Source organism: Neomonachus schauinslandi, chromosome 6, assembly GCF_002201575.2.
Source record: "Neomonachus schauinslandi chromosome 6, ASM220157v2, whole genome shotgun sequence".
Taxonomy (NCBI): domain Eukaryota; kingdom Metazoa; phylum Chordata; class Mammalia; order Carnivora; family Phocidae; genus Neomonachus; species Neomonachus schauinslandi.
In genome coordinates this window covers 121,044,253-121,067,631 of record NC_058408.1, presented here as the reverse complement: position 1 = coordinate 121,067,631, position 23,379 = coordinate 121,044,253, and the positions used below count along the sequence as shown (strand labels likewise).

At 45.8% G+C, this 23,379-nt stretch overlaps 1 protein-coding gene across 2 annotated transcripts in view; it reads left to right on the top strand.

Moving 5' to 3' along the window:
• The window catches only part of MYOF (myoferlin), a 152,592-nt gene that overhangs the window by 44,174 nt on the left and 85,039 nt on the right, over positions 1 to 23,379 (top strand). For both annotated transcript variants that reach the window (XM_021699796.1, XM_021699795.1), the window contains exons 5-12: positions 2,555 to 2,642; positions 16,493 to 16,659; positions 17,293 to 17,421; positions 19,973 to 20,035; positions 20,121 to 20,171; positions 21,344 to 21,374; positions 21,850 to 21,965; positions 22,629 to 22,752. In XM_021699796.1, coding sequence (XP_021555471.1) covers positions 2,555 to 2,642; positions 16,493 to 16,659; positions 17,293 to 17,421; positions 19,973 to 20,035; positions 20,121 to 20,171; positions 21,344 to 21,374; positions 21,850 to 21,965; positions 22,629 to 22,752 — 769 coding nt within the window. The remainder of the gene's footprint in view (positions 1 to 2,554; positions 2,643 to 16,492; positions 16,660 to 17,292; positions 17,422 to 19,972; positions 20,036 to 20,120; positions 20,172 to 21,343; positions 21,375 to 21,849; positions 21,966 to 22,628; positions 22,753 to 23,379) is intronic.

The window sequence follows — 23,379 nt, the reverse complement described above, 5'->3', positions numbered from 1 at the left end:
CACACACACACACACACACACACACACACACACACACACACACACACCCCTACTGGTTTTGAGATAACAGGTCCACTTGCAAATGGTATGGCCTTATCCTATACTTGCAATCACAGAGCTAATAGATTAGATAAACTTGATTTTCTCTGACAGAAGAAAATGCTCTAGAGTGAGTGGGACCCTCTCTTGGTATAGTTCTGTGCATATCCCCTTGGGTGTTTACATTTGTGTGGTGAGCATAGCTGTGTGTCTCAGACATGCTCTGAAACATTCTGTAGAAGGTATTTCATTAGTATTACCTTGGAACATCAAGATGTGAATATCATGATGTTTATCACTGATTGGCAGCTGACTGTTTTCTGACCACAGCCTCTCTAAATAAGTACATACTGATATTGTCTGATGCGAACCCAGAATTCTCTTTCTTGAGTGCACTTAAAAGAAAGAAATGGACTCAAAGCTCATAGCTCTCAGATTTCATTTGATTGCTAACAGTGCTCATAAAGCTACCATGCTTGCCCCATTAACCTCTAACACCTTTATTTTCCAATCAATTTATTTTGCTTGGGAGCCTGGACAAAGGAAGAAAATTTTGTACTAAAATAGGTCATCCCTGTAGGCAAGACTACAGGTTAGGCTTCTCAAAGCCTATTGAGAATGTCTATTTTGTTGGTCTAGGCTCCCAAACTTCTAAAACATAAACTCAGAATGTCGTCTGTCATCTATTTTTCCAAAACCTGGCTGAGAGAAACGATACTTAGGAAAGATGGTACAAGTCAGTGATGTGTCTGGCTGGTTTTGTTTTTGTTTTTGTTTTTTAAGATTTTTAATTTTTTTTTTAGATTTTATTTATTTGAAAGAGAAAGACAGAGATAGTGAGAGAGAGAGAGCAACAAGTGGGGAGGAGAGGGAGAAGCAGGCTCCCCACAGAGCAGGGAGCCCAATGCGGGACTCGATCCCAGGACTCTGGGATCACGACCTGAGCCGAAGGCAGATGCTTAACCGACTGAGCCACCCAGGCGCCCTGTTTTTGTTTTGTTTTTTTTTAAGCACAGAAGCAAGCACACATAGAACTGGAGCACTTCTGGGATTCCTGATGTTATCAGGAAATCACTGATTCAGAAGTTGAGCCATCCATGTCCTCTTCTAAGTTTTGAAAGTTTGATTCTTCACTTAGGTTTAGCAGTTGAGCTCCTTAGTGCTGCTTGCATTCAGCCTTCAGGTCGTGGCCTGGGTCTTTGGCATAGGTAGCCATGGGATGCTGCTCTTATGATTCTTTATTTGCCACGAAACTGTTGTTGGGAGCCTCCTTTGTGTCTCCCAGATCTGTAGTTCCTAAGTTGGCCACAGAATGTGCTGATCCATGAGGGAGTATTCACTGATGAACAGACGGATGAAAAAAAGCAATATGGCATGTGCGTGCGTGCTCTCGAATGTATGCATGTACTAGAGTTTACCACGTGTCATAGGAGCGGCAGGTGGAAGTATGGGATGCCCACTGAAATTTGAATGTCAGATAAACAATGAATAATTTTTCAGTATGACTATGTGCTAAATATCATGTCTGTATTTTAACTGGTAACTTGGGTGTGTACATGCAGGTGTGTGGGTGTGCGCCGCGTGCGCCATCCATATTTGCAAAGGATTCCGTTTATTCTGAGGTTTGTCCTTCCTCATTTTTGCTGTTAAAATTCATTTCTTTTGTGAAGTTATCGTAACAGTAGATAGTAGTGGTGGGCTTGGGTTAGCATCCCTATGTTGACGCTCTCTAGGAAACCTTTTTGAAATTGTGTAGGTTCATGAAATACGTAAGTATAGGAAACTCTGCCCTAAAGGAATGCCCCATGTGAAAAATTTATCTCAGATTTTAAAAGTGGGAATGACTTTATTTCCTGTAAGGAACTAGTATGTTTTCTTCCTTTCTGAAAATGAAAGTTACACAACATTTTCTGTTCTCCTTCTTGCCTTGGTTCCTAGCCATCTTGGAGTCACATTTTATGCAAGATGCAATTATCTTAAACTTCATGATTTGCATATTTATTTTCTCTTTTATCAGACTTGATTCCCTTTTTTATCCTGTTTTATGAATCACATTGTTATGTAATTTTTGTTAGTCGCTCAAGTTATTTTTAGAGAGAGAAGAGAAAAATGAAAATAAACTTCAGTGATGAATAAAGAAGTCAAGGTGCAAACAACTAACTCAACCATGTAAAATGAGCCTCTGTGACTGGAGACCATCTCAAGTCTAGGATGGAGGCTAATTACAAGTTCATGCTTGCTTATCACAACTTTGCTCCAGTTAGTGAGGTTGCCCCTTAGCAATGGTACACTTGGCAACCTACAACAGGTAACTCCTTTCCCGGGTTTTCCTGCCTGCCATGCTCACAAGAGGGAGGATAGAAACAGTGGAACGTGTGTGATCCTTCTCCCCTCCTCTTCTCACTTTCCCATGCTCCTGCTCGCCCCTTCCAGAACTTTTTGCTCCTGCTGATTTAGTTTGCATTGAGTCTATTACCCTGCACTGATTCTTCTGCAATGAATTATTTCTACCTAGGCCACCATTGACTTGGTGATTGGCTATGATCCACCTTCCGCTCCACATCCAAATGACCCCAGTGGGACCAGCGTGTCAGTCACGGAAGGTAAGCTGACCCTTTGGAAGGCCCAGCCTGCGCCGGGGGTAATCTAGTCAAGACACCAAGAAAGCCTTCTTTGTCATGATACTGGACAGGGCCCCGTGAGGCAGGTGGAGCTGCCCCAAACTGGGACATAACAGTTGTTTGTGAGATGCCCTTCAGGGGAGAGGAGAAGGGTCAGACAGCCCCTTATGGACCAGCCTCACCGTGGGCCCGTTCAACACACAGGCTCCAGCGGAAGATCCCAAGCAAGGCTTTGCTCCGGGTTTGTAGCTTCTACCCATTGTTAGAATGTCCCTGGTGGTTAAGCTACAGGAGTGGCCTCTGCTCTCTTCATGTGTCTCTTTGCTTCCTAAGTGTGTGATCCGCAGGCTGCCCTCCCAGTCACCAGTCTCATTGCTAGCGCCCTGGGATTGGAGCCTCTTTCTCTCCCTCGGCCTTGACTCTGTCCCAGCCCCTGAACAGCCCCTTGGTCCTTTAATTAGTTGTTTCCCTCGGCATGGCTCACCTCCTGCTCCCTGTTCTCTGACCGGGATTATCGGCCATTCAGGGCATCGGATGCTGCTTTGGATGGGGTTGGGGCTGCCGGCTCTGGGGAGGACTTTGGGCCTCAGGTGGAGGGAAGTCTATGAGACAATTAGGCCTTTCACACAGCCAAGTTTGACCTCCTCTTAGCGGTTTTCCAAGGTGATGTGATGCTAAAAGTGTCTCCGTCCCTTCCTCTTCCCTGAGATGCCTCGCCAAATACCCATGTTTCCCTAGCCCTGGCACATGCCCCAGGAAAGAAGGGCTCCCATGTCCTGCACACTTACCTGCTGCCTGGAAGTTCTTCCTGGGAGGGCACCTTGGCACTTGTTCCTGCCAGGCTTGGCTCCTTGGGGCCTGTCTTTTCATTTTTCTTGGTTTGGAACTCAGCTCTCAGGAGCCCAAGTGGTTTACTTGGCACCTGCCATGCTACCTCCCCTCCTGCCTGATCCCAACCACTGTCCCCACTCACCCACACCCCTTGGGTGGCCCATCATTGAGGTTCTGGCTCACTTCTTGACCAAGTACTTGTAAGGGTTTAACATGGGTCATCTGGCCCCTTCTCCCTTGGGGACGCTCGGAACTGACACAGCCCCAGCATGCCTGCAGCGCCTCTACACGCCCCCCCACCCACGCCCCCCACGCCCAGCAGCGCGCGGGGCACACTGCGTGCTGCTCAGGTACTCTCAGCCCTCAGGAGCCCTGAATGGCCCAAGAATAGCCGTGGTCCTTTTGCTGCCATGGCAGCAGTGACAGATAAGACCCGGGGGAAACAGTCCAGTCCAGAACAGCACACCATCAGGGGCTGAACCGACTGGTCCTACCCATTGCTTTCTCACCCCTTCTTCTTTTTTTTTTTTCTGTCCTATTCTATTTATTAGACTCACTAAATGCAACCTATAGTCAAGGAGAGAAAATTATATGAAGACAAGAATACTTGGAGGCAGGGATTATTTGGGGGCATTTTATAGGTTGCCATTTTATAGGTTGCAAATAACATCATCTTCTTGAAAATAGCATATAACTAGGGTGCCTGGGTGGCTCAGTCGTTAAGCGTCTGCCTTCGGCTCAGGTCATGATCCCAGGGTCCTGGGATCGAGCCCCACATCAGACTCCCTGCTCAGCGGGAAGCCTGCTTCTCCCTCTCCCACTCCCCCTGCTTGTGTTCCCTCTCTCACTGTGTCTCTCCCTGTCAAATAAATAAAATCTTAAAAAAAAAAAAAAAAGAAAATAGTATATAACTTATCAAAATTTGTCACCTTTTAAAGGTAATTAACCCCCTTCAATGATGTAGTGATTACTCTGTGGTGATATATTTCTTCTTACTTCAGGAAATTCTTGTTTATTGAATCTATTTATTGAGTTTTCTTTAGCTTTTGATAGATGTATTGTTTTCTTCCTTGTATTTTTTAAATATTCTATTTTATCATATTGGTAATTATTATAAATTTTTCCCAAACCTAGTTTTATTGTAATTATTAGACATGATACAGTATTCATTTCACAGCCTTAGACAAAATATACCCTTCCTTTTCCATCTTCCCATTCTATTGCCACATTCTCAAATCAGAATTTGGTTCAAATCATCTGATAACTTTGTCTCACCCCTTCTTTAAAGCCTCCTGTCACTAGGATTTACCTGAAGCCTGCTGTCACCAGGCCGAGAAGGACAGTAGGTACTGTCTGGCCTGCAAAAGGCAGCCCCAACTGGCAGGATATCTGGAATTGCCTCTGAATTGGGAGGATCTGGTACCTTTTCTCACATTGACATCTTTCCTAGCCAGATCCTATTTATTCATTTTCTAGAGCTGCTGTAATTAAGCCCCATCAACTGGCAGGCTTCAACAAGAGAAATTGATTCCCTCACAGTTCTGGAGGCTAGAAATCAAAAGATGTGGACTGGGTTCGTTCCTTCCGGGGACCCGAGGGAAATTTTGTTCTAGGCCTCTGTCCTAGCTTCTGGTGGTTGCTGATAATCCTTTGTATTCCTAGGCTTGTAGATTTACCACTCCAGTCTCTGCCTCTGTCTTCACAGGGTGTGGTCCCTGGGTGTGTCCAATTTTTCACCCCTTGTAACAAGGACCCCAGTAGTTGAATTAGCCCACCTTAATCCAGTGTGATCTCATTTTAGCTTGATTACATCCTCAAAGACCCTATTTCCAAATGAGGTCACATTCTGAGGTTTATAGATGGGCGTGGCTTCTGGGAGGACCTATTATCCCGGTACACTGGTAGATAAAAGGCAGTTCCATTGTGTTCATTTCATTTCAAGAGCCAAAACGTTAAATGAGCCCTTTTGTGTTAACGCTTCCTCCAGGGCTCTAGGGGAAAAATAATACTGTGGATCATTCAAGTAAAAGGAGTAAACTTAGAGTTTACAGTAAGCTGGTGCCACACCATTTCTTAGTGTTTATGAAACAAAGAAAGTGGTTGCTGGGTTTCTCGACCTATCGCTAGATGCTGCAGTGCTGGGTGATAAATGCTTTAGGGTACAGCTCCGGCCCTCCAGGTACGTTCAGTCCAGGTGTAGAGAAAGCGTCACATTATAAGAAAAAGGGCTTTGGGGCCAGACTGGCCTACGTTGGATTCTGTGTCTGTTGTTAATCTGCCGTGTAACCTTGGGCAAGTCGCTTAGCCTCTCTGGATCTCAACTTGCTTTACAGTAAGGTGGGGATAACGCACTTAGATTAGAAAGCTGTTGCAAGGATTAAATGAGATGAGGCATATGAAGCACTTAGCTCAGTGCCTGCTGTACAGGAAGTGCTACCTTAGTGGTGGCTATTGTTATCATTTTATTACTGTTATTACAAAAACAGTTCCAGGCGTGTAGTCATGAGCTCAGTTGGGTGGCGCACTCTGTATGAACATTCAAATTGTTTCCTCTAAATATCAGACCTATTGGGAAAGAATGATCTGGCTTGGCTCAAAGTCACGTTGGGATGACTTTAAAAAAAGAAAAAGAAAAAGGTTGTGTCCTAGTGAACCAGAGAGACTTTGAGAATAAGCAATTTACCAAGCTATTTGAGAATGTAGGGGAAGGTCCCATCTCCTGAGATGGACCAAGGTCAGGCCAAGCTCAGAAATTATGCGATTTCTCGGGAGCAAAGGGAAAAAGGGGAAAAAATGAGAAGAGCACCAACTCTGAACTTTTAAACCCAGTGGGGAGAAAATCCTTGCCGTCTAGGCTCCTGGATTGTTTTGGCAGCACTAAAGCTCCAGCAGTGTTTGTAGACTGGGAGTTCACCCATTTTCTTAGGAATCTCACTCCCAGCAGGCTCCGTGATGGCAGCTGGCCAAGGTTTGTCCCAGAAGGTCTCTAGAATCCCTGATAACTGCTGGATGGAGATAGAGAAACCAGGACCTGGGCTCCTTTTATTTGGGTTTGAAACAGAGAGTTTTAACAGTGGCCGGCCAGGAAATGAGCTGTGTCTGCAGGGCAGTATCATTTTAAGTGTGAGATGACAAAATGAAATTTCGTACTTTAAAAAATGAACAGGGTTCTTTAACCTGGAAGTGCTGTCTTTGCTCTATAAGATAACTATTCACCAAAGCCGGGTCAAGGGTGACATTCTGAATGTAGGCTTTGTAATCCAGCTTTTTCAGCACTTAAAAAAAACCCAAAACTTTCAATATCCTGGGTTATTTGGATGTCTCAAGGGAAAACCTTTTTTGTCTTAGTAAGACAATTCAGTTCAACTAAGCAAAGGTATCTTTGGATGCTCACTACAACTTCATGCTAGGGAAGACACTAAGGAAAAAACCCCCCCAAAAAAACAATAACTTACAGTCTTGGGGGAAGATAAGACCAATAAATATAAGGCAGAGAAATAACAGCAAGACAGTCAGACCTCCTGTCATCACATACTTTAATAACCTAAACAGAACATCTGGCCCAGAATTTCTTTTTTTCCCTTCCTTTCAATTGACTCTTTAAAAAACTTTACCATTCTATGTCAAAGTAATGAGTCTGCTTCCTCTAATTTATACAGATCTTTACAAAGTTTTTTAAAAATTTGAACTTGTTGATCTTCTTTTTGAGTATAAAAGCAATACCTGCTTATAATACCTGCTTCTATTTCTGTACACATTACAGAAATGTAAAACACAGAAAGTGCAAATCTTCTGCAGTCCCATCCTCCGGAGATAACCACTGTTCATGATTACCAATACCGATTTTAAAGATTACCATCCACCCAGTGAGTCCTGCATAGAAGAAATTTGAAATATTAATGATAGAACACAAAAGTGAAGATTCTCAAGAAAATTCACCCCTGGAAATTGAAAAAAATTGACCATAGATCCCAGGAATTGGATACTGAGGGGCTTGTGTGTGTCTGTGTGTGTATTTGAGGACTTTGTTTTCTTTTAGAGCAGTTTTAGGTTTAGCACAATATTGAGAGGAAGATAGCAGAGATTTCAGATGTACATAGTCTTCCCCATCATCAGTGTCACTCATCAGAATGGTACAATTTTTACAAAGGATTAACCTATGTTGACACATCATAGTCATCCAAAGTCCTAGTTTCCCTTAGAGTTCACTCTTGGTGGTGTATTTTTTAGGGTTTGGACAAGTGTATAATGACATATATCCATGATTTTAATATCATACAGAGTATTTTCACTGCCCTAAAATCCTCTGTGCTTTGCATATTCATCTCCCCACCCAACCTTTGGTGACCCCTGATCTCTTTGTTGTCCCCATAGTTTTGCCTTTTCCAGAATGTCCTCGAGTTGGAATCGTATAGTATGCAGTCTTTTCAGATTGGCTTTGAGTTAGTAGTATGCATTTAAGATTTTCCCATGTCTTTTCATGGTTTGATAGCTCACTTTTAAAGCACTGAATAATATTCCATTGTCTGGATATACCACAGTTTATTCATCCATTCACCTCCTGAAGGACATCTTGGTTGCTTTCAAGTTGGGCAATTATGAATAAAGCTCCTATAAACATCCGTGTGTGGATTTTGTGTGACGATACAGTTTCAGCCTCTTTGGGTAAATACCAAGGAGCATGATTGCTGGATCGCATGGGAAGAGTATGTTTAGTTTTGTAAGAAGCTGCGAAACAGTCTTACAAAGTGGCTGTACCATTTTGCACTCCTCCCAGCAATGTATGAGAGTTCCTGTTGCTCCACATCCTCGCCAGCATTTGGTGTTATCAGTCTTCCAGATTTTGGTCATCCTAATAGGTGTATAGTGGTATCTCATTGTTTTAATTTGTATTTCCCTGTTGACATAGGATTTTGGAGCATCTTTTCATATGCTTATCTGCCATCTGTGTATCTGTATCTTTGGTGAGCTGTCTGTTAAGGTCTTTGGTCCACTTTTTAATCAAGTTGTTTTTTTCCTTGAGTTTTAAGAGTTCTTTGTATATTTTGTATATATAAAGGATAACGGTCCTTTATCAGTTGTGTCTTTTACAAATATTTTCTTCCAGTCTTTGGCTTGTCTTCTCGTTACCTTGACATTGTCTTTTGCAGAGCAGAAGGTTTTACTTTTAATGAAGTCCTGTTTATCAATTATTTCTTTTGAGGATTGTGTCTTTGGTGTTGTAGCTAAGGGGTTTGTTTATAAGGAATGTTTTCCTAGAGCTCTTATATCAAGATGACAAAGATGATAGACCCTGGGCATTGGTGGTTTGACTGCACATGTGTGGTGTCAGAAGTACCTCTTTCATTGACCCACCTCCAAGACTGTTCCCGTGATAGAAGGGTGGGATGACCCAGATGACAGGCTTGACTTCCTGAAAACCTGTTACCTTGCCAGTTTGATTCACCAGCTGTCAGTTAGCTTGACTGGAGCCTACATTCCTGTAGCCGGAATGAACTATTTTTAAAATCTCACATCTATTTTTGAAGAACCATCTGTTAAATTGGTGCATTGTTCAACAACAGAAATGCAAAAACTCATTCACAGTTAGACATTGCCACTTCAAATTTATTTCATTCCATGAACACTAAAGTCACCATGCTTAAAATTAAATTCCGTCCAGTTTATAATGAGGTAAATAAGTTGGCTAATTGAATTTGAATAAAATCAATTCAATTCAGTTTAGAAAACGTTTACTGACACCTGGGGCATACAGAGGTGAGAATGGCATTGTCTGCCACCAAGGAGCTTGCATTTCAGTAGAAAGGTAAGATATAAGCATATAAACATGAATAAGTATAGGTCAGAGCTGATATAATATATTCCTCAACAGAGGACTAAGCAGATTATTGCATGGGACACAATTTTTTTAGAGAAAGTACTTTTTCAGCTATTTCAACTGTGTATTCTTAGTGCCTAGCACTAAGTCATAATTGTTCAATAAATGCTTGGTTGGTTGAGTGAATTAAGTGAATCATACCTAGGCAATGGATATGGTTTAAATGTTTCTTTTCAAGAAGGGCATTTTGGGGAACACTAGTGAATAGATGAAAGTGACTGATTCATTCAGAGGTGTAGTAAGAGGGAAGCATATTCCCAAGGGCTGGGCATGCCAGACTGAGACATTTGTTCTTGGACAGACCATGGGGATCCATGGAACATGTTGAAGAAGGGACTGACTTGGTCAGAACTGAACTGGAAAATTATCAGTGTGCTAGAAAATTGTTGGAGGCACTCTTTCCAGGATTGGGCCTCTATTTGACATTGTCCAGCAAACTGATTCTACTAGGCCTATTTTTTTTTTCAAGGTATTTCAGAAAACCAAAGTGATCATAATAAACAAGTGGCTCTTAAATTTTAGACACAGTAAAAATCATCAAGGGAGATCTTTAAATGTGCAGATTTCCATCACCTACATCCAGAGAGTATGTCTTAGCTGGACTGAAGGGACCCCCCCCCCCTCACAGTCTCTATGGTTAATAGGAACTTCCAGGAGATCCTGATGAGAAGAGAATTTGGAGCTCACTTTAAGAAGCCCTGGGGTTGAGCATTTTATCTGGTTAACATTATCTTGCCCAGACTCAGTCGGAGCTCTTTGGTCAACTAGACTGCTAGACTGGATCACAGCTCAATTGATCCAAGGCAGATGCTGCCAAGATTTCCCTGCAAGCCTGTGTTTGCATCACTGTTTGGTTAGAGGCTCTTCCATGATACCTTTGCTCTGGTCTATGTATAGAACCATTCCAGAAAATTCTTAGTGCATGTGTGCTATTTACCCAAGAATCAGGGTGGAGGGTAATGAATTTCTTATGGTTGAATGCAGACATGTATTCACGTAACTTCCCACATGCTAGAAACCCAGAGAAGTTATTACTCAACCTTACAACTAAATCAGCATGTTATCTCCAAAATGTTTTCATGCTTAGAAACTTCCTCTCTCCCATTCTGCTTTGCACTTTTTAACTTGCACTGATGGTATGATACCAGCCCTTTGTTCTGATTTAGCAGTGACTTTTGGCCCAAGGTAATTAAATTCTGCCTTAACCACTTAACAAAACTTTGTCATGAGAAGCAAAATTAATATCACAGGCAGAGGCTGGTATTCCAGGACTCTAGAAAAAGAGTTGCTGTGACCAGAAAAAAAAAAAAAAAAGGCATAAAATATTCCAGAAAGAACTCTCCATCAAGGAATGGAAGATGATTAGATGGAATGCTGGCCCGATTAGAGCCTAGGTGGGAAGACGAGAGGCATGGAATAGTGTTGGGGCTGCTGGCTGGGGGAGGGGGTGTGTATTACGGGCCAGGAGGAAGCTGAGTGGTGACTGGGCAAGTGTCTCTCTTCTTCAGCCACTGCTAGGAGTTGTCTTCATGGGGAAGCTCTCACGGGATGAGAGTGAGGGCGGGGAAGGGCTGGCCTGCAGATCTGGTGACATCTGAGTGACTGATAGCTCATTCTCTTATGCTACAGTAGGATAGCACGGGAGCCTGAAGGAGGGAGGTTCATCCCACTGGGGAAGGGCACAGTCGGGCGAGCCAGAGGCAAACGACTGTAACCTAAGGTCCCCTAGGGGCTGCCAGCTCTTCAGCACTGGGTGGAACAAACAGACAGCCATCACTGTCACCAGTAATGACATACAGGGGCAGTTTGCAGGAATAGACGCCAAGACTACATCTCAGGAAACATGAAGACTTGTGTTAAGTTGTGGAGTTGTGATGGAGAGCCATTGGTAAGTGTTAAGTGAAGCATCGTTTATAACCACGTGTGGGTCACATAGAGGGTTGCTGACATTCAGAAAGGCTGCAGGTCCGTGTTGGCTGCAGTCAGAAGCTTGGTAGGGTCTGACCGAGTGTCATGGTAATTGTTGGAGAGGCAGGATAGCATTCATACAAAGGAATTGTGAAGAGCTTGTCATGGCCCAAGTGACAGTTAAGAGAAGAAGAGAGCAGTAACTATAGGGGGTGCTATGGAGTCAAGGAAAGTTTTTGTTTTGTTGGTTTTTTGCTTTTTATTGTGGGCTCTATTTCAGCACATTTGGGAATGATCAGCAGAGAAGGGAAAACTGATGAGCGGTTACAGAGGCAGAAATTACAGAAGTAGAATCTGTGAGTAGGGAGAGGAGATGAGATCTGTGCACATACGGAAGGACTGACCCCAGGTTGGGTTCCCAGACAGTTTAGTGATTGTAGCAGGAGGAAGGCAGACAACAGATGCAGGTAGGAAGGTTGACTTGGAGTTGGGAGGATGAGGATATTCTCTTCTGATTGGCTGTTTTCTCAATGAAATAAGAAGCAAGTTCATCAGCTGGCAGTGAAAGGATGGAGAGGGTATCGGAAGCGTTTGAGGTGCAAAATAGGTGGAAGCTCAGAAGGGTGAAGTGATTTGACTTTGTAGGCTAATGAGTGGCCTTCTAAGATCAGGACCCGGGAAAACTTTGAATAGATGCCTTGGAAATATGGTAGGATGGCCAGAGAGTCCTGTGAGTCCACTTAAGGTGTGTGATCATGAAATTAAAGTGAGATGAGTCAGGAAGATGAGTGTTCAGCCAAGTTCGGCTCCTGGATGAAGGGGTGGGGGGAGTGGAGGTTGAATGAACCAGGTGAGTACAATAAGCCAGAGAAAGGAAGGAGTTGAGGGACGAAGAGGAGCATGGCAGTATTAAAGCACAAACTCTAGCACAGGTCAGGAGAAAAGGATGTGAAGACAGTGGCAGGGGGAGGGGCCGGGGAGGTGGTGTGGTCGATAGGTTGGGAGGGCCTGTGTGGCTGCAGACTGTGGACTGGAGTAATAGATGGAACACACTGGAAAGATACAGAAGATGGCCTCTGTCGGAGTTGAATAGCGTCCCTTCCAAATTCCTACACAGAACCTCGAAAGGTGACCTTATGTGGAAATGGGATCTTTGCAGATGTAATTAACTAAGATGAAATCATACTGGATTAGGGCAGGCCCTAAATCCAGTGGCTGGTATCCTTATAAAAAGAGATGAGGATACACAGATACACAGGGGAGAAGGCCACGTTATGACAGAGGCAGAGATTGGAAGGATGCAGCCACAGCCAAGGAATGCCAGGAGCCACCAGCTAATAAGAGGCAAGGAAGGATTTTTCTCTAAAATTAATATTACAAAATATCACAGGCAGAGAATGACATTCTAGGACTCTAGAAAAACAGGGTTGCTGTGACCCCCCCCCCCCCCCCCCCGCAAAAAAAGCATATTCCAGAAAGGGGACACTTAGGTGACTCAACTGGTTAAGCATCTGACTCTTGATTTCAGCTCAGGTCTTGATCTCAGGATCCACACTAAGCTCCATGCTGGGTATGGAGCCAACTTAAAAAAAAAAAAATTCCGGAAAGGACTCTCCATCAAGGAATGGAAGAGGTTTAGATGAGGTGGTGGCCCTGAGGGAGCATGGGCCTGCCAACACCCTCGTTCTAGGGTTTGGAACTCTCAGAGAATAAATTTCTATTGTTGTAAGCCACCCAGTTAGTGGTTCTTTGTTACAGCCAGCAAATACAAGGAAGCAAATACAACCAGCAACTTTCTATTTAGTCCATGGTTTCCAACATAATGTTGCCCTCTGTGGTCAGGAAGAGTCATCCTTATAGACCCCCGCCTTGGCTGTGGTTCAGATTCGTGCCTGGGTCTCAGCAACAGGGCCCGCCCACACAGCCACCCACCCCTGGTAATGAGAGAGCTTGCAGAGAAGGGTATGCTCGGCAGGGCCTGAAGGGCCCCCTCATTCTTTGTGGAACACTTAGGGTGGCATTGTTGAACGCTGTGCAGCTTCCTGCCGCATAAAGGGGAGATTTCCTGCTCAAATAGCCTGCTGCCGCTGTACAAAGATGCTGGCAGTCGCCATGACTCAGGCTGGTTTCCTCTGACCCATCCCTCAGCCTCAAGTCTGAATGGCAGAAGGTATTTCCTAGAAGAAACTGTCTCTTCGTTGCCTGCCGTCTTTCGGAAGCATCCATTAAGAGCTTCATGAGGACTCATACAGAGTCTGGCACGGCACCGTAAAGGGGTACAATTTACCCCTCCTTCTGCTTGCTGCCCTCCATAACCACCAACCCCACATGGAACAGTCTGCAGCAGGCAGGGAAGCCTTGCTTTGGCCCCAGATGGGCGAAGGGAGTTTGTCTTAGCTGTGTGTGGGAGGAGCCCTAGAGGCATCCCGCCCAGCCACTGCCCAGTTCAGAACAGGTTTGCAGCAGGGGGCCCTGACCTTCTGTGTTTCCCTGAGGCTGGAGGTCGGAGAGCGCCCGCCAGCATCCAGGTGCTTCACATGGCTGAAGAACCCAAGAAGGCAGGGCCATGTCGCCTCGTTCGTTCTGCACACACCACGCCCCTGGGTAGGATCATGTGTGGTGCTGTCCAGAGCCAGTGTATTTCACCTGGGCCTTGAGGGAGTTGAGGAGCTCACCCAGTGAAGAATGGGAGGAGAGACATTCTAAGACCCTGGCGCCCCAAGATGGGTGGCAGGTAAGCCTTGCTTTTGAAGCCTCTTCAAAGATGGGGTAGACGAGACCCAGATTATCTTGCAGAGGGCAGAGGTAGCCCTGCCTGCCTTCAGCCTCTCTGGGGTTTCCAGGTGTCCTGACAGAGGTGCTGAGGGACCAGGCAGACAGCCCCTCCTTCCCCCGCAGCCTGGCGTTAAACCCAGTCTGGAGCCAGTGAGGTAGGGTGAAGACCTGGCCCTCATTTTAGCTCAGCTCCCAATAACCTCACAGGTCACCTCAGCTTTCCAGCCCTCAGTGGTCTTCTCTGGACGCTGTGGTGAGGGGCATGTCTGACCGGGGCATCTCGGAGTCCCCTCTAGCCTAACACTCTGTGCGTCTGTGACTCCAAAGTGTAGATGCAGAGGGCGTCAGGTCAGCGGAGCGGAGGCTGAGGAACAGTGTGGGAAGTCACACTTGGGGAGCAGGCCATGGAAGGAGCCCACAAAGAACCTGAGAAGGTTTAGTCAGAGTACCAGGAAGAGAGCTGCAGGACTCAGAGAAGTGTGTATGGGTCCTGGTGCCCAAGGCCATGTTTGGTGGGGTGGGAAGACTCAGAAAAGGGCCCTGAGCTTAACCAGAGGAGGTCATGGTTGACCTTTACAGACAGAAGTGGCTGGATAGGCTGAGCGTGAATGAGGGGTGGTGAAAGGAGGGTTCACCCTGGGCGGAACTCCAAAGCAGTACATGGTGGGGGTTGGGGGGGGTCTTTTCCTTCCTTGTGGTTGCCCCTTCCTCAACTCTGTGCCCCCCTCCCCCATGCTGCCCACTGACTGCTGTGCCCCCACCCCTACCTCATGCCTGCTCTCTGGGAAGTGTTCTAGTGTTCTGTGCTCCCACCAAAACTGATCCCTCAACGAAAGTTAAAAAAAAAAAAAAAAAAGATTAATTTATTGCGTGTTCCTCTGTGCTAGGCACCATATCGAAGGCTTGCATATAGATTAATTTTATCTTTACAATAACCCTGTGGTAAATACTATTATTTCTCCCTTCTTACAAATGAGAAAACTGAAACAAATTAAGAAACTTATTCAGGGGCGCCTGGGTGGCTCAGTCGTTAAGTGTCTGCCTTCGGCTCAGGTCATGATCCCAGGGTCCTGGGATCGAGCCCCGCATCGGGCTCCCTGCTCCGTGGGGAGCCTGTTTCTCCCTCTCCCCCCTCCACCGCTTGTGTTCCCTCTCTCGCTGTCTCTCTCTGTCAAATAAATAAATAAAATAAAATAAACAACAAACTTATTCAGACTCACACAGCTCGAAATTGGGATTTGAACCTAGGCCACATGAGTCCAGAACCCAAGCTTTAAGAGCTGTGCTACACGGCAGACTGAACTAACTCATACTATGGTGTGAGTGACTGACAAATGTATCCGCATGGAAATTCAGTCTCTTACATGATTTTGCATCGTAAAGGAGGAGTTTCAGAATCCAAAGGTAGGGAGTGCGAATGCTATTATTTTTTGGACAAGGTAGTTAGTCTTATAGGATCTCGTAAATTATACTGCAAAGATTACCAGGAGTTCACACTTTGTCTATTAAGACAAGAAAAGCTGAAGTTGGTCAGTGAGTTTAAAAGCGTTTGTGAATAAAAGAAAGGGGAGACATGGTAAGCAGAATTTAGTTTTTTGTTTTTTTTTTTAAGGAGAGAAGGATCTGTGCCTATGTGAAGGCAGAGGGAAGGCCCTGTGGGGAAGGATCCACTGGAGGTACTCAAGAGGGCAGGGGAGACACTTGGGGTGTTTCCAAAGAATCAGAAGGAAGTAGGCTCTCAGGTATTGGGAGGGGCTTCCCTCTATCAATTAGGAAACCCCTCCCCCCCCGAATATGAAGGGAAGCTAAGGGGATAAACGAGGAGACAGATGTGTGTGGAAGTGACAGATGAGGTGGGCAGAGGGAGAGCATGAGACCACCTTGGTGTACTTGGCAAGGAAACTGGAGATGCATTTCTCATCTTCTGTGAGGGTGGAGAGGGCATTCGGGAACCAGGAGGCTCAAGCAGGAAGGAGGCAGTACGGAAACCTCAGGAGTAAATCTCTGCAGAAAAGACCAGCACTGGGGATGGTGGAGTCGAAGTCTCCTCTGCCAAGCTCCAGGTTCCCCCCCGAGATTTTCTCTCCTCTCCATCCTAACCGCAGAAAGGCCCCTCGACCTCAGGCTGGGTCCTCAGATCAGAACTGGGTGATTTGGGGCGGGGCCCGACCGAGCCTTCTCCTCCTGCTCTCCCCTTCGTCTCTGGTGCTCTCTTGGTCACTTTGAGTACAGCCTGAATGAGCGCCCTGATGCACCATGAACACATTTTCCTAAAGAAACTCTATCTGAGTCACAGCACATCCCAAGTAAGTGTCACCAAGAAGGAGCAGCTCCTTCCTGGGCCACCTCAGGAACACTGAAAACTGTGTCCAGGAAACCTGAGTTAGGACATTCACAGGATGAGGCCCATCTCTGACAGGATTCCTTGTTGGTGTTTTAGGAGACGAGGAGGAAGATGGAGGTGATGAAGACAGGTTGGATGGTGCAGCCAGGGGCCCTGGGCCCAGGGGGGCAGTTGGGATGGTGTCAGAGACCCACCTTGCCCGGAGGCTCACGAAAGGAAAGAAGAGTCGGCGGATGCTGTCCAACAAGCCTCAGGACTTCCAGGTGGGAACAGCCCGCGGGCCCCACATTTTGGTTTTACCACCATATTGCCCAGCTTCTGGCAATTGCAGTGCTGCTGGGAAGGACCTATTGCTATGTGCAGCATCCCGACGAGCAAAATGGGACATCAGGGCGTAAACCCAAGAAGAAGAGCTGTCCCTCTCTGTTCTGCATGCAAGAGTAGATGGAATCAAGCCAGATGAGGCTCTTCAGAGAAATAGAATTATACGCCTCCTTCCCCTTGGTGGTAGGAAAGAATAGAAGCACAATAGTGCATCTTCATAGTTCTGGGCGCTTCCTTGGCAGACAGCGGTGGAGTGAGTTAGTACATCCCAGGCTCAGGCAGACCAGGTGGGAGGCTGGGCTCAGAGCAGCGCCTCCCTGCTTCTCCCCCAGCCCTGCTCTGCCCTTTCCCGGGCCAGCTCTGGACTGTTTCAACCCTCCTCCTGCTGTCGGTTTCTCCAACCCAACCCCAGCCCCACCTTGGGAATGAGCAGGGGGGCCACCCCCAGTCCGTGCACACCTGCCCTGGCCCTTCAGCGATCCTTACAGGCAGACGGGCCGACCTGGCACCTGAGGATTCTCTCGCCCGGCGCTGGGAAAGGATCAGTAACGAGCCCCCTTCTGTGCCTGCAGATCCGTGTCCGAGTGATTGAGGGCCGCCAGTTAAGTGGCAACAACATCAGGCCTGTGGTCAAGGTCCATGTCTGTGGCCAGACACACCGAACAAGGATCAAGAGAGGGAACAACCCATTTTATGATGAGGTAAATGGGCGTGATATCGGTTTCTGCTCAGTGAGTCTGTTCTATCTATACCCACCTTCCTGCCTTCCACCCCCTCTCCCCTGTCCCATGTGGAAGGGGATCTTGTGGGCCAACATCTGGTAAAGACAAGGCAGAGTTCCAGCGTTCAAGAGTCTTAAGAAGCACTGGGTCTTGAAATCACACGGCCTGGCTCTCAGAGCTGCCGGTACCTGCCCTGACGGATCCTTGCTCCCCTAAGGGCGGAGCACGTGAACTCACCCGCATCTGCCTTTGCTCTTTCTAATCAGCAGGATGTCTCTGAGGGATCGCTAAGTAATTTCTGTGATCGCTTTGCTACTTTAAAAAAAAAAAAAAGCACAGCTAGCACATTTTCACAATTAAGACCAGTTGATGCTGGACCCTCATGAAAGAAAAAAAAAATACCAAGTTTCAGTCACAGCTCTAAGGTGGATGTTAGAATTTTCACAAGGACAGCGATGGCTGACTTTTTAAAGGTGTCAAAACCTACCTGGCCTGTAAAAATAACATATGTAAAAGGAAAGCAATTAGGAGCCAAAAGGGTTTTCTTTTCCCTCCCACACTAAGAATACAATCCTTCTGCTGACCTCTTCTCTGTAACACTCCTCAAAAGCGCTGAATACCTTGGTAGTCACCTCAGGTACCACAAAACTCCACAGTCAGGGCTGCGAGGAGAAATGAGGTTTGGGGAGGTTTCCGAGCCCAGCCTTGCTCTGCGGAGGAGACGCATTTCTGAGATTCCTCAGGCGTGAGTCCCACGCCCGGTTCTCTGAGCCCGGGCCTTCCCTACCATGGTTTCCTGTCACCGTTCCTCTGAGTTCCCAGCCCCGGCTCCAGCTTTTGTTCTTTTTCCTGCCCCTGTGCATAAAAGGAACTGGTTTCTTCTCTCTGGTGTTCCAGTTTCTCCCCCTTTGTTCAGGCTGGTCCTCCCTTCACAGAAGGCCCATCTTCTTCTCACTTGTCACTTCTCCTACTTGGATGAGCTGCAGACAACAGCACGCTGCTAAGTCGTGTCAATGCAGACAGGAGATGTGGGTGTGCGCTGGTGGGGGGGGGCACTTAAGTGGACTTCGGGAAAGCCTGAGAGGGGCTCACTGGGGAGGAGAAGACTGGACTGCAGGGAGGACAAGCTGCTGGGCAATTTGACACCTAAGGTGTGATGCATTTATCATGCGGGATGAATATTTTTTTTTTTAAAGATTTTTATTTATTTATTATTGAGAGAGAGAGAATGATAGAGAGAGAGCATGAGAGGGAGGAGGGTCAGAGGGAGAAGCAGGCTCCCTGCTGAGCAGGGAGCCCGATGCGGGACTCGATCCTGGGACTCCAGGATCATGACCTGAGCCGAAGGCAGTCGCTTAACCAACTGAGCCACCCAGGCGCCCCGTGCGGGATGAATATTTACTCCGCTACATTCTGAGGAGCACGGCAAGAATCTCCACCTTAGAATTTTCCCATCATAATGAATTTTTTTTGAGATTAGATCTCTGGGCAAAAGGGAAGAATCAAATACTTGAGACTCGAAGCAGATCAGTTCAGGAATCGATAAAATTATTTACTAAAAAAAAAAAAAAATCCCTAGTTTACCTACATCTTCTTAACCAAGTGATTAAACTTGTTATCATCAGTAATGGGACAAACTGATGTGTGTGTCCTGATATAATATAATAGAAGGATCAATATCATCTGTGTCATTTCTTGTGAAATGGCCAATTTGAATCTAATGGTGAGGAAATATTCGCACAAATCCAGATTGTGGGATATTCTACAAGGCAACAGATCTTGATAGAAAAAAAATAAATAACAAAAATAGGCAGGAGCACGGTTCTATATAAAAGGAAACTAAAGCTGGGGCACCTGGGTGGCACAGTCAGTTAAGCGTCTGACTCTTGATTTCAGCTCAGGTCACCATCTCAGGGTCCGTGAGATCAAGCCCTATGTGTGTGGTCTGGCTCCATGCTCAGCGCAGAGTCTGCTTGGGATTCTTTCCCTCTTCGTCTCCCCCTCCTTCTGCTTTCCCTCCTGCTCTCGCTCTTTCTCTCCCTCTAAAATTAAAAAAGGAAACTGAAGAGACACAACAACCAAATGTAGTATGATCCTTGAGTGGATCCCAGATGTTTTTTAAAAAGGTTAAAAAGAACTTTTTTCTGGACAATTGTAGGGAACTCAACTCAACTTTCCAGGTCATGCAAGCCCCAAGCGCCCATTTTAGTGAGATTTGCAGCAGGAAGGAACCTTAGATCTTTACATCAGTTAGCATATTTCTGGTCTCTTTCATTACATAAATGCTATAGTTGTTACATACCTCTTTTTCCTTTTTCCAACATGCAAAGGTGAGTTTGCCAAGAAGCTCATGCTGCTTAAGCTTCGTGGCCTTTTTGAGGGCCCTGCAATGCGTTCTCATGGTCAAACCTACCTTGGGGGTTATGTTTTATCATTTTTTAGGAGAGTTCCCACATTGTAGCATTGGATCACACTAAACCTGACTCCACCTCTCTTAACATTCAAACATTTTTCTCTTCCGTTTTGACAGTTATTTTTCTACAACATCCACATGACCCCTTCTGAACTGATGGATGAGATCATCAGCATTCGGGTAAGGGGGCTACAGAGAAGAAAGGTCATGCTCTCTAACTGCCAGATAAAGCCAGGAAGCTTCTCATGGCTCTTCTTTCTTCCAGGTTTATAATTCCCATTCTTTGCGGGCAGATTGTCTGATGGGGGAATTTAAGGTGGGTGCCAACCATCTGTTTCGTTCAACTTAGATGGACACTTTCGTAATGAGGAGTCAGGTTCCTGGCCAGGCATCAGGCTGTCCGCCTTGATGACATCTTAAAGTTATGTGTGAGGGATTCACGCCATGGTCTTTGCTGAGGGCTGGCATGCCAAAAGGATATGTATGCCCTAAGGGCCACAAACCAGTCAAGTGTTCCCTGGCCTGGGTCTAGTCACCTTCTAAAGTGCAACACTTACTGTGCCTTAAGCAAATGCCGGGAAGCTGCCACCTCAGGGCGCTCCCAGAGTTGCAGCTGTGGATGGAAGCCAATGTGGTACTACAATGGCAAGAAGCCCATCCCCCAGCTCCACTTACCAGTGGTCCCAGTGCCCCATCTACAAGGCCAATTATTGTAAATCTGGACAAGGAAAAGCAAGCCAAAACAGGAAAGAGAATCAGAGTGCTTTTCCAGGTAACTCTTGTTGGAATCAAAGACAAATAGTTGGTGGGTGCTTCCCAGCAATTCTACGTGGAATGGGCTGCCTCTCAAAGGAAGGGGCTCAAAGGAAGTCCTAGAGAACGATCTGGATCAGGCATACGTGTGTTCATACCCTGTCTGCCACCAACTAGCCACACACCCACTGATCCTTAGTTTCCTTTGCAAAATGGAGTCATTGTGAAGACTAAGTGGGATAGAATATATAAAACATCTAGTACAGTGCTTGGCACATTGAAGTGCCCAGTCGATGGTTATATTAACATTAGCATTAGCTGGAGGAGAAGGAAGAGGAATATTGGATAGGAAATTGGGCCAGGCGAATACCCATAGGGTGACCAAAGTCCAAGTTTGCCTGGGACTGAGGGATTTCACAGAACGTGAGACTTTCTGTGCTCGGAGAAAAGTTCCAAGCAAACCAGGACACATTGGTCATCCTTCTTCCATGGTCCTTTCTAGCTCTAAGACTAGCTAGTTCATTCATTCGAAATGATTGATTGAGGGGAGGGTCTTCTGTGTGCCACCCATCAGGCAGGGCATTGGGGATGCAAAGGGGGTAAGATGGAAATGTTCTCAAAGAAATTGAAGTCTTGTCAAGAGCCTCATATTTAAATATAATAATGATGGTTTATTTGCAGTGACTAAACTGATTTTAAAATCTATTTGAGCTATTTTAAATTATCTTTTCCCAGATTGATGTTGGATTCATTTATGATGAACCTGGTAAGTAAGTAATGTTCTTTCTCCCCATGAACTTGAAGATTCTGGGAATCAAGAAAATCTGACGGAATCAAAAAAGGAATAAAAAAGTTTTTTTTCTTGACTGAGGAGGGGAAGGATACTTAGCAGGAATGAATAATAATAGCTTAATGTGGATATCTTTTTTTAATCTAACGGTACTTATCCTAACATTCACAAGTAGGTAACTTCTCTGTTTTGTGATGATATTTTGATCTTATCAAAATCAAATTATAAAACTAACAGAGCTTAGAGAGCCTTCTTTGAGTGACACCAGGGCAGGATTGGGGCTGGGGGCTGGTCAGTGCAAAGTAGGGGACATTAATATAGAGACTCATCTGGCAAACTTGGTGTCATTATGATACTTCCGAGGAAATAACTGTTTATCTTGCAGCAGATGAAATCACAGACCTGTCAGTTTATCTTTAGGGTGTCCCTGTCCTTTTAATCCTTATTTTAGGTCATGCTGTCATGAGAAAATGGCTTCTCCTCAATGCCCCTGAAGATGCCAGCTCGGGTGCTAAAGGTTACATGAAAGTCAGCATGTTCATCCTGGGAACCGGAGATGAGCCTCCTGTGAGCCCCTCTGTTCTCTACCTTTTACATTTTTTCACTAAAAAAGGGGACCAAGAGTTAAGCAAGTGGGCATCAGTCATTGTGAAAAGCAACACAGCTTCCAATCAATAGCCCCAACCTTCCAACTCCTCCTATTTTTTTGGAAGCTGTTCATTTCTTCACGACGGAGCTATTCTTCTAGTTCACTTGGACTCCTTCCTGGTGTCCATGAGTGCGTTTTTCATTCAGTAAAGATATATGTGTTTTCAAGACTCCTCTGCATCATTTTACCTACAGAGTATGGCTCACTTGCAGACTCAGGCATTGCTACCGGGAGGGACAGTTGTCCTTCTAGGAGGCCGGACAACAAATTGGGAGACAGGAAGTGCCCAAGAGAAATCGGAAAAACTTCAGGAACTGTCTCTCTCTTCCTCTCCTATTTAGTGCTCATAGAATTACAAAAGGTCGCGTTATTTTCTTGTGGTGTATTGATTGAAGAAACTTAGGAGCTTTGATTTTGCAGCCCAATTTCGAGGTCAAATTGGTAGCTGAACTCTTAAGCCCGAAGCACAGGAAATCCCAATGGAAACAATTCCAGTTGGTTTCATTTTATAAGTGACAGTTTGGCTTCTTACACGTGCTGCTTCTCTCTGTGTCTCATTTGTAATCGTGTCTCCCCAGTAGACTGAGAAGCGAGACCGTGATGATAGCGATGACGTGGAGAGTAATCTGTTACTCCCTGCTGGCATCACCCTCCGGTGGGTGACCTTCTTGCTTAAAATCTACCGAGCAGAGGACATCCCCCAGAGTACGTATGGATTTCATCCTGCCCCCGGATGACCAGTTGTCTCCATGATCACATGTGGTAACATCATACTCTGAATAGTGATTGGTGCTACCTGTCGTATGTTTTTCTTTCTGAAGGCCTCCAGGGGCTTCTTTTCATTCATTCTGGCCCCATGAAAGCTACCTGAGCAGGTTGGTGGGACCGCCAGCTGGTCACTGATCCATGTTCCTTATTAAGCCTTTGGCCCATCCTGCTCCGTCTCTTCCCTCCTACCCTCTTCTACATCTTCTCCTTATTCTGGAAGGACACTGAAGAGAGGGCAGCAGGCAGAACTTCCAACTCCTTTCATCCCAAGGGAGAATAGGAAATTTTGGGAACAGATAAATGTGTTTGTTATTAAATTATTAAAAACGGCTGAGCAAAGGGTCGTTAAGTGCCAATAACTAGTGATCTGTCAACATTTTGTTATGAGGTACATATAACAAGAGATTGGATGCACTTAAGAGAATCAGTCACGGTGATTTTACTCATAGAGACTAGGCCAGATGCTCCTGGGTCCTTGCCAGGGACCCAGCGTCCTTCTGCCCTGCCCAGCCTGTCTGCTTCCTGCATGGGACCCCTCTCCCAGTCCCCAGGAGTCAGCACTCT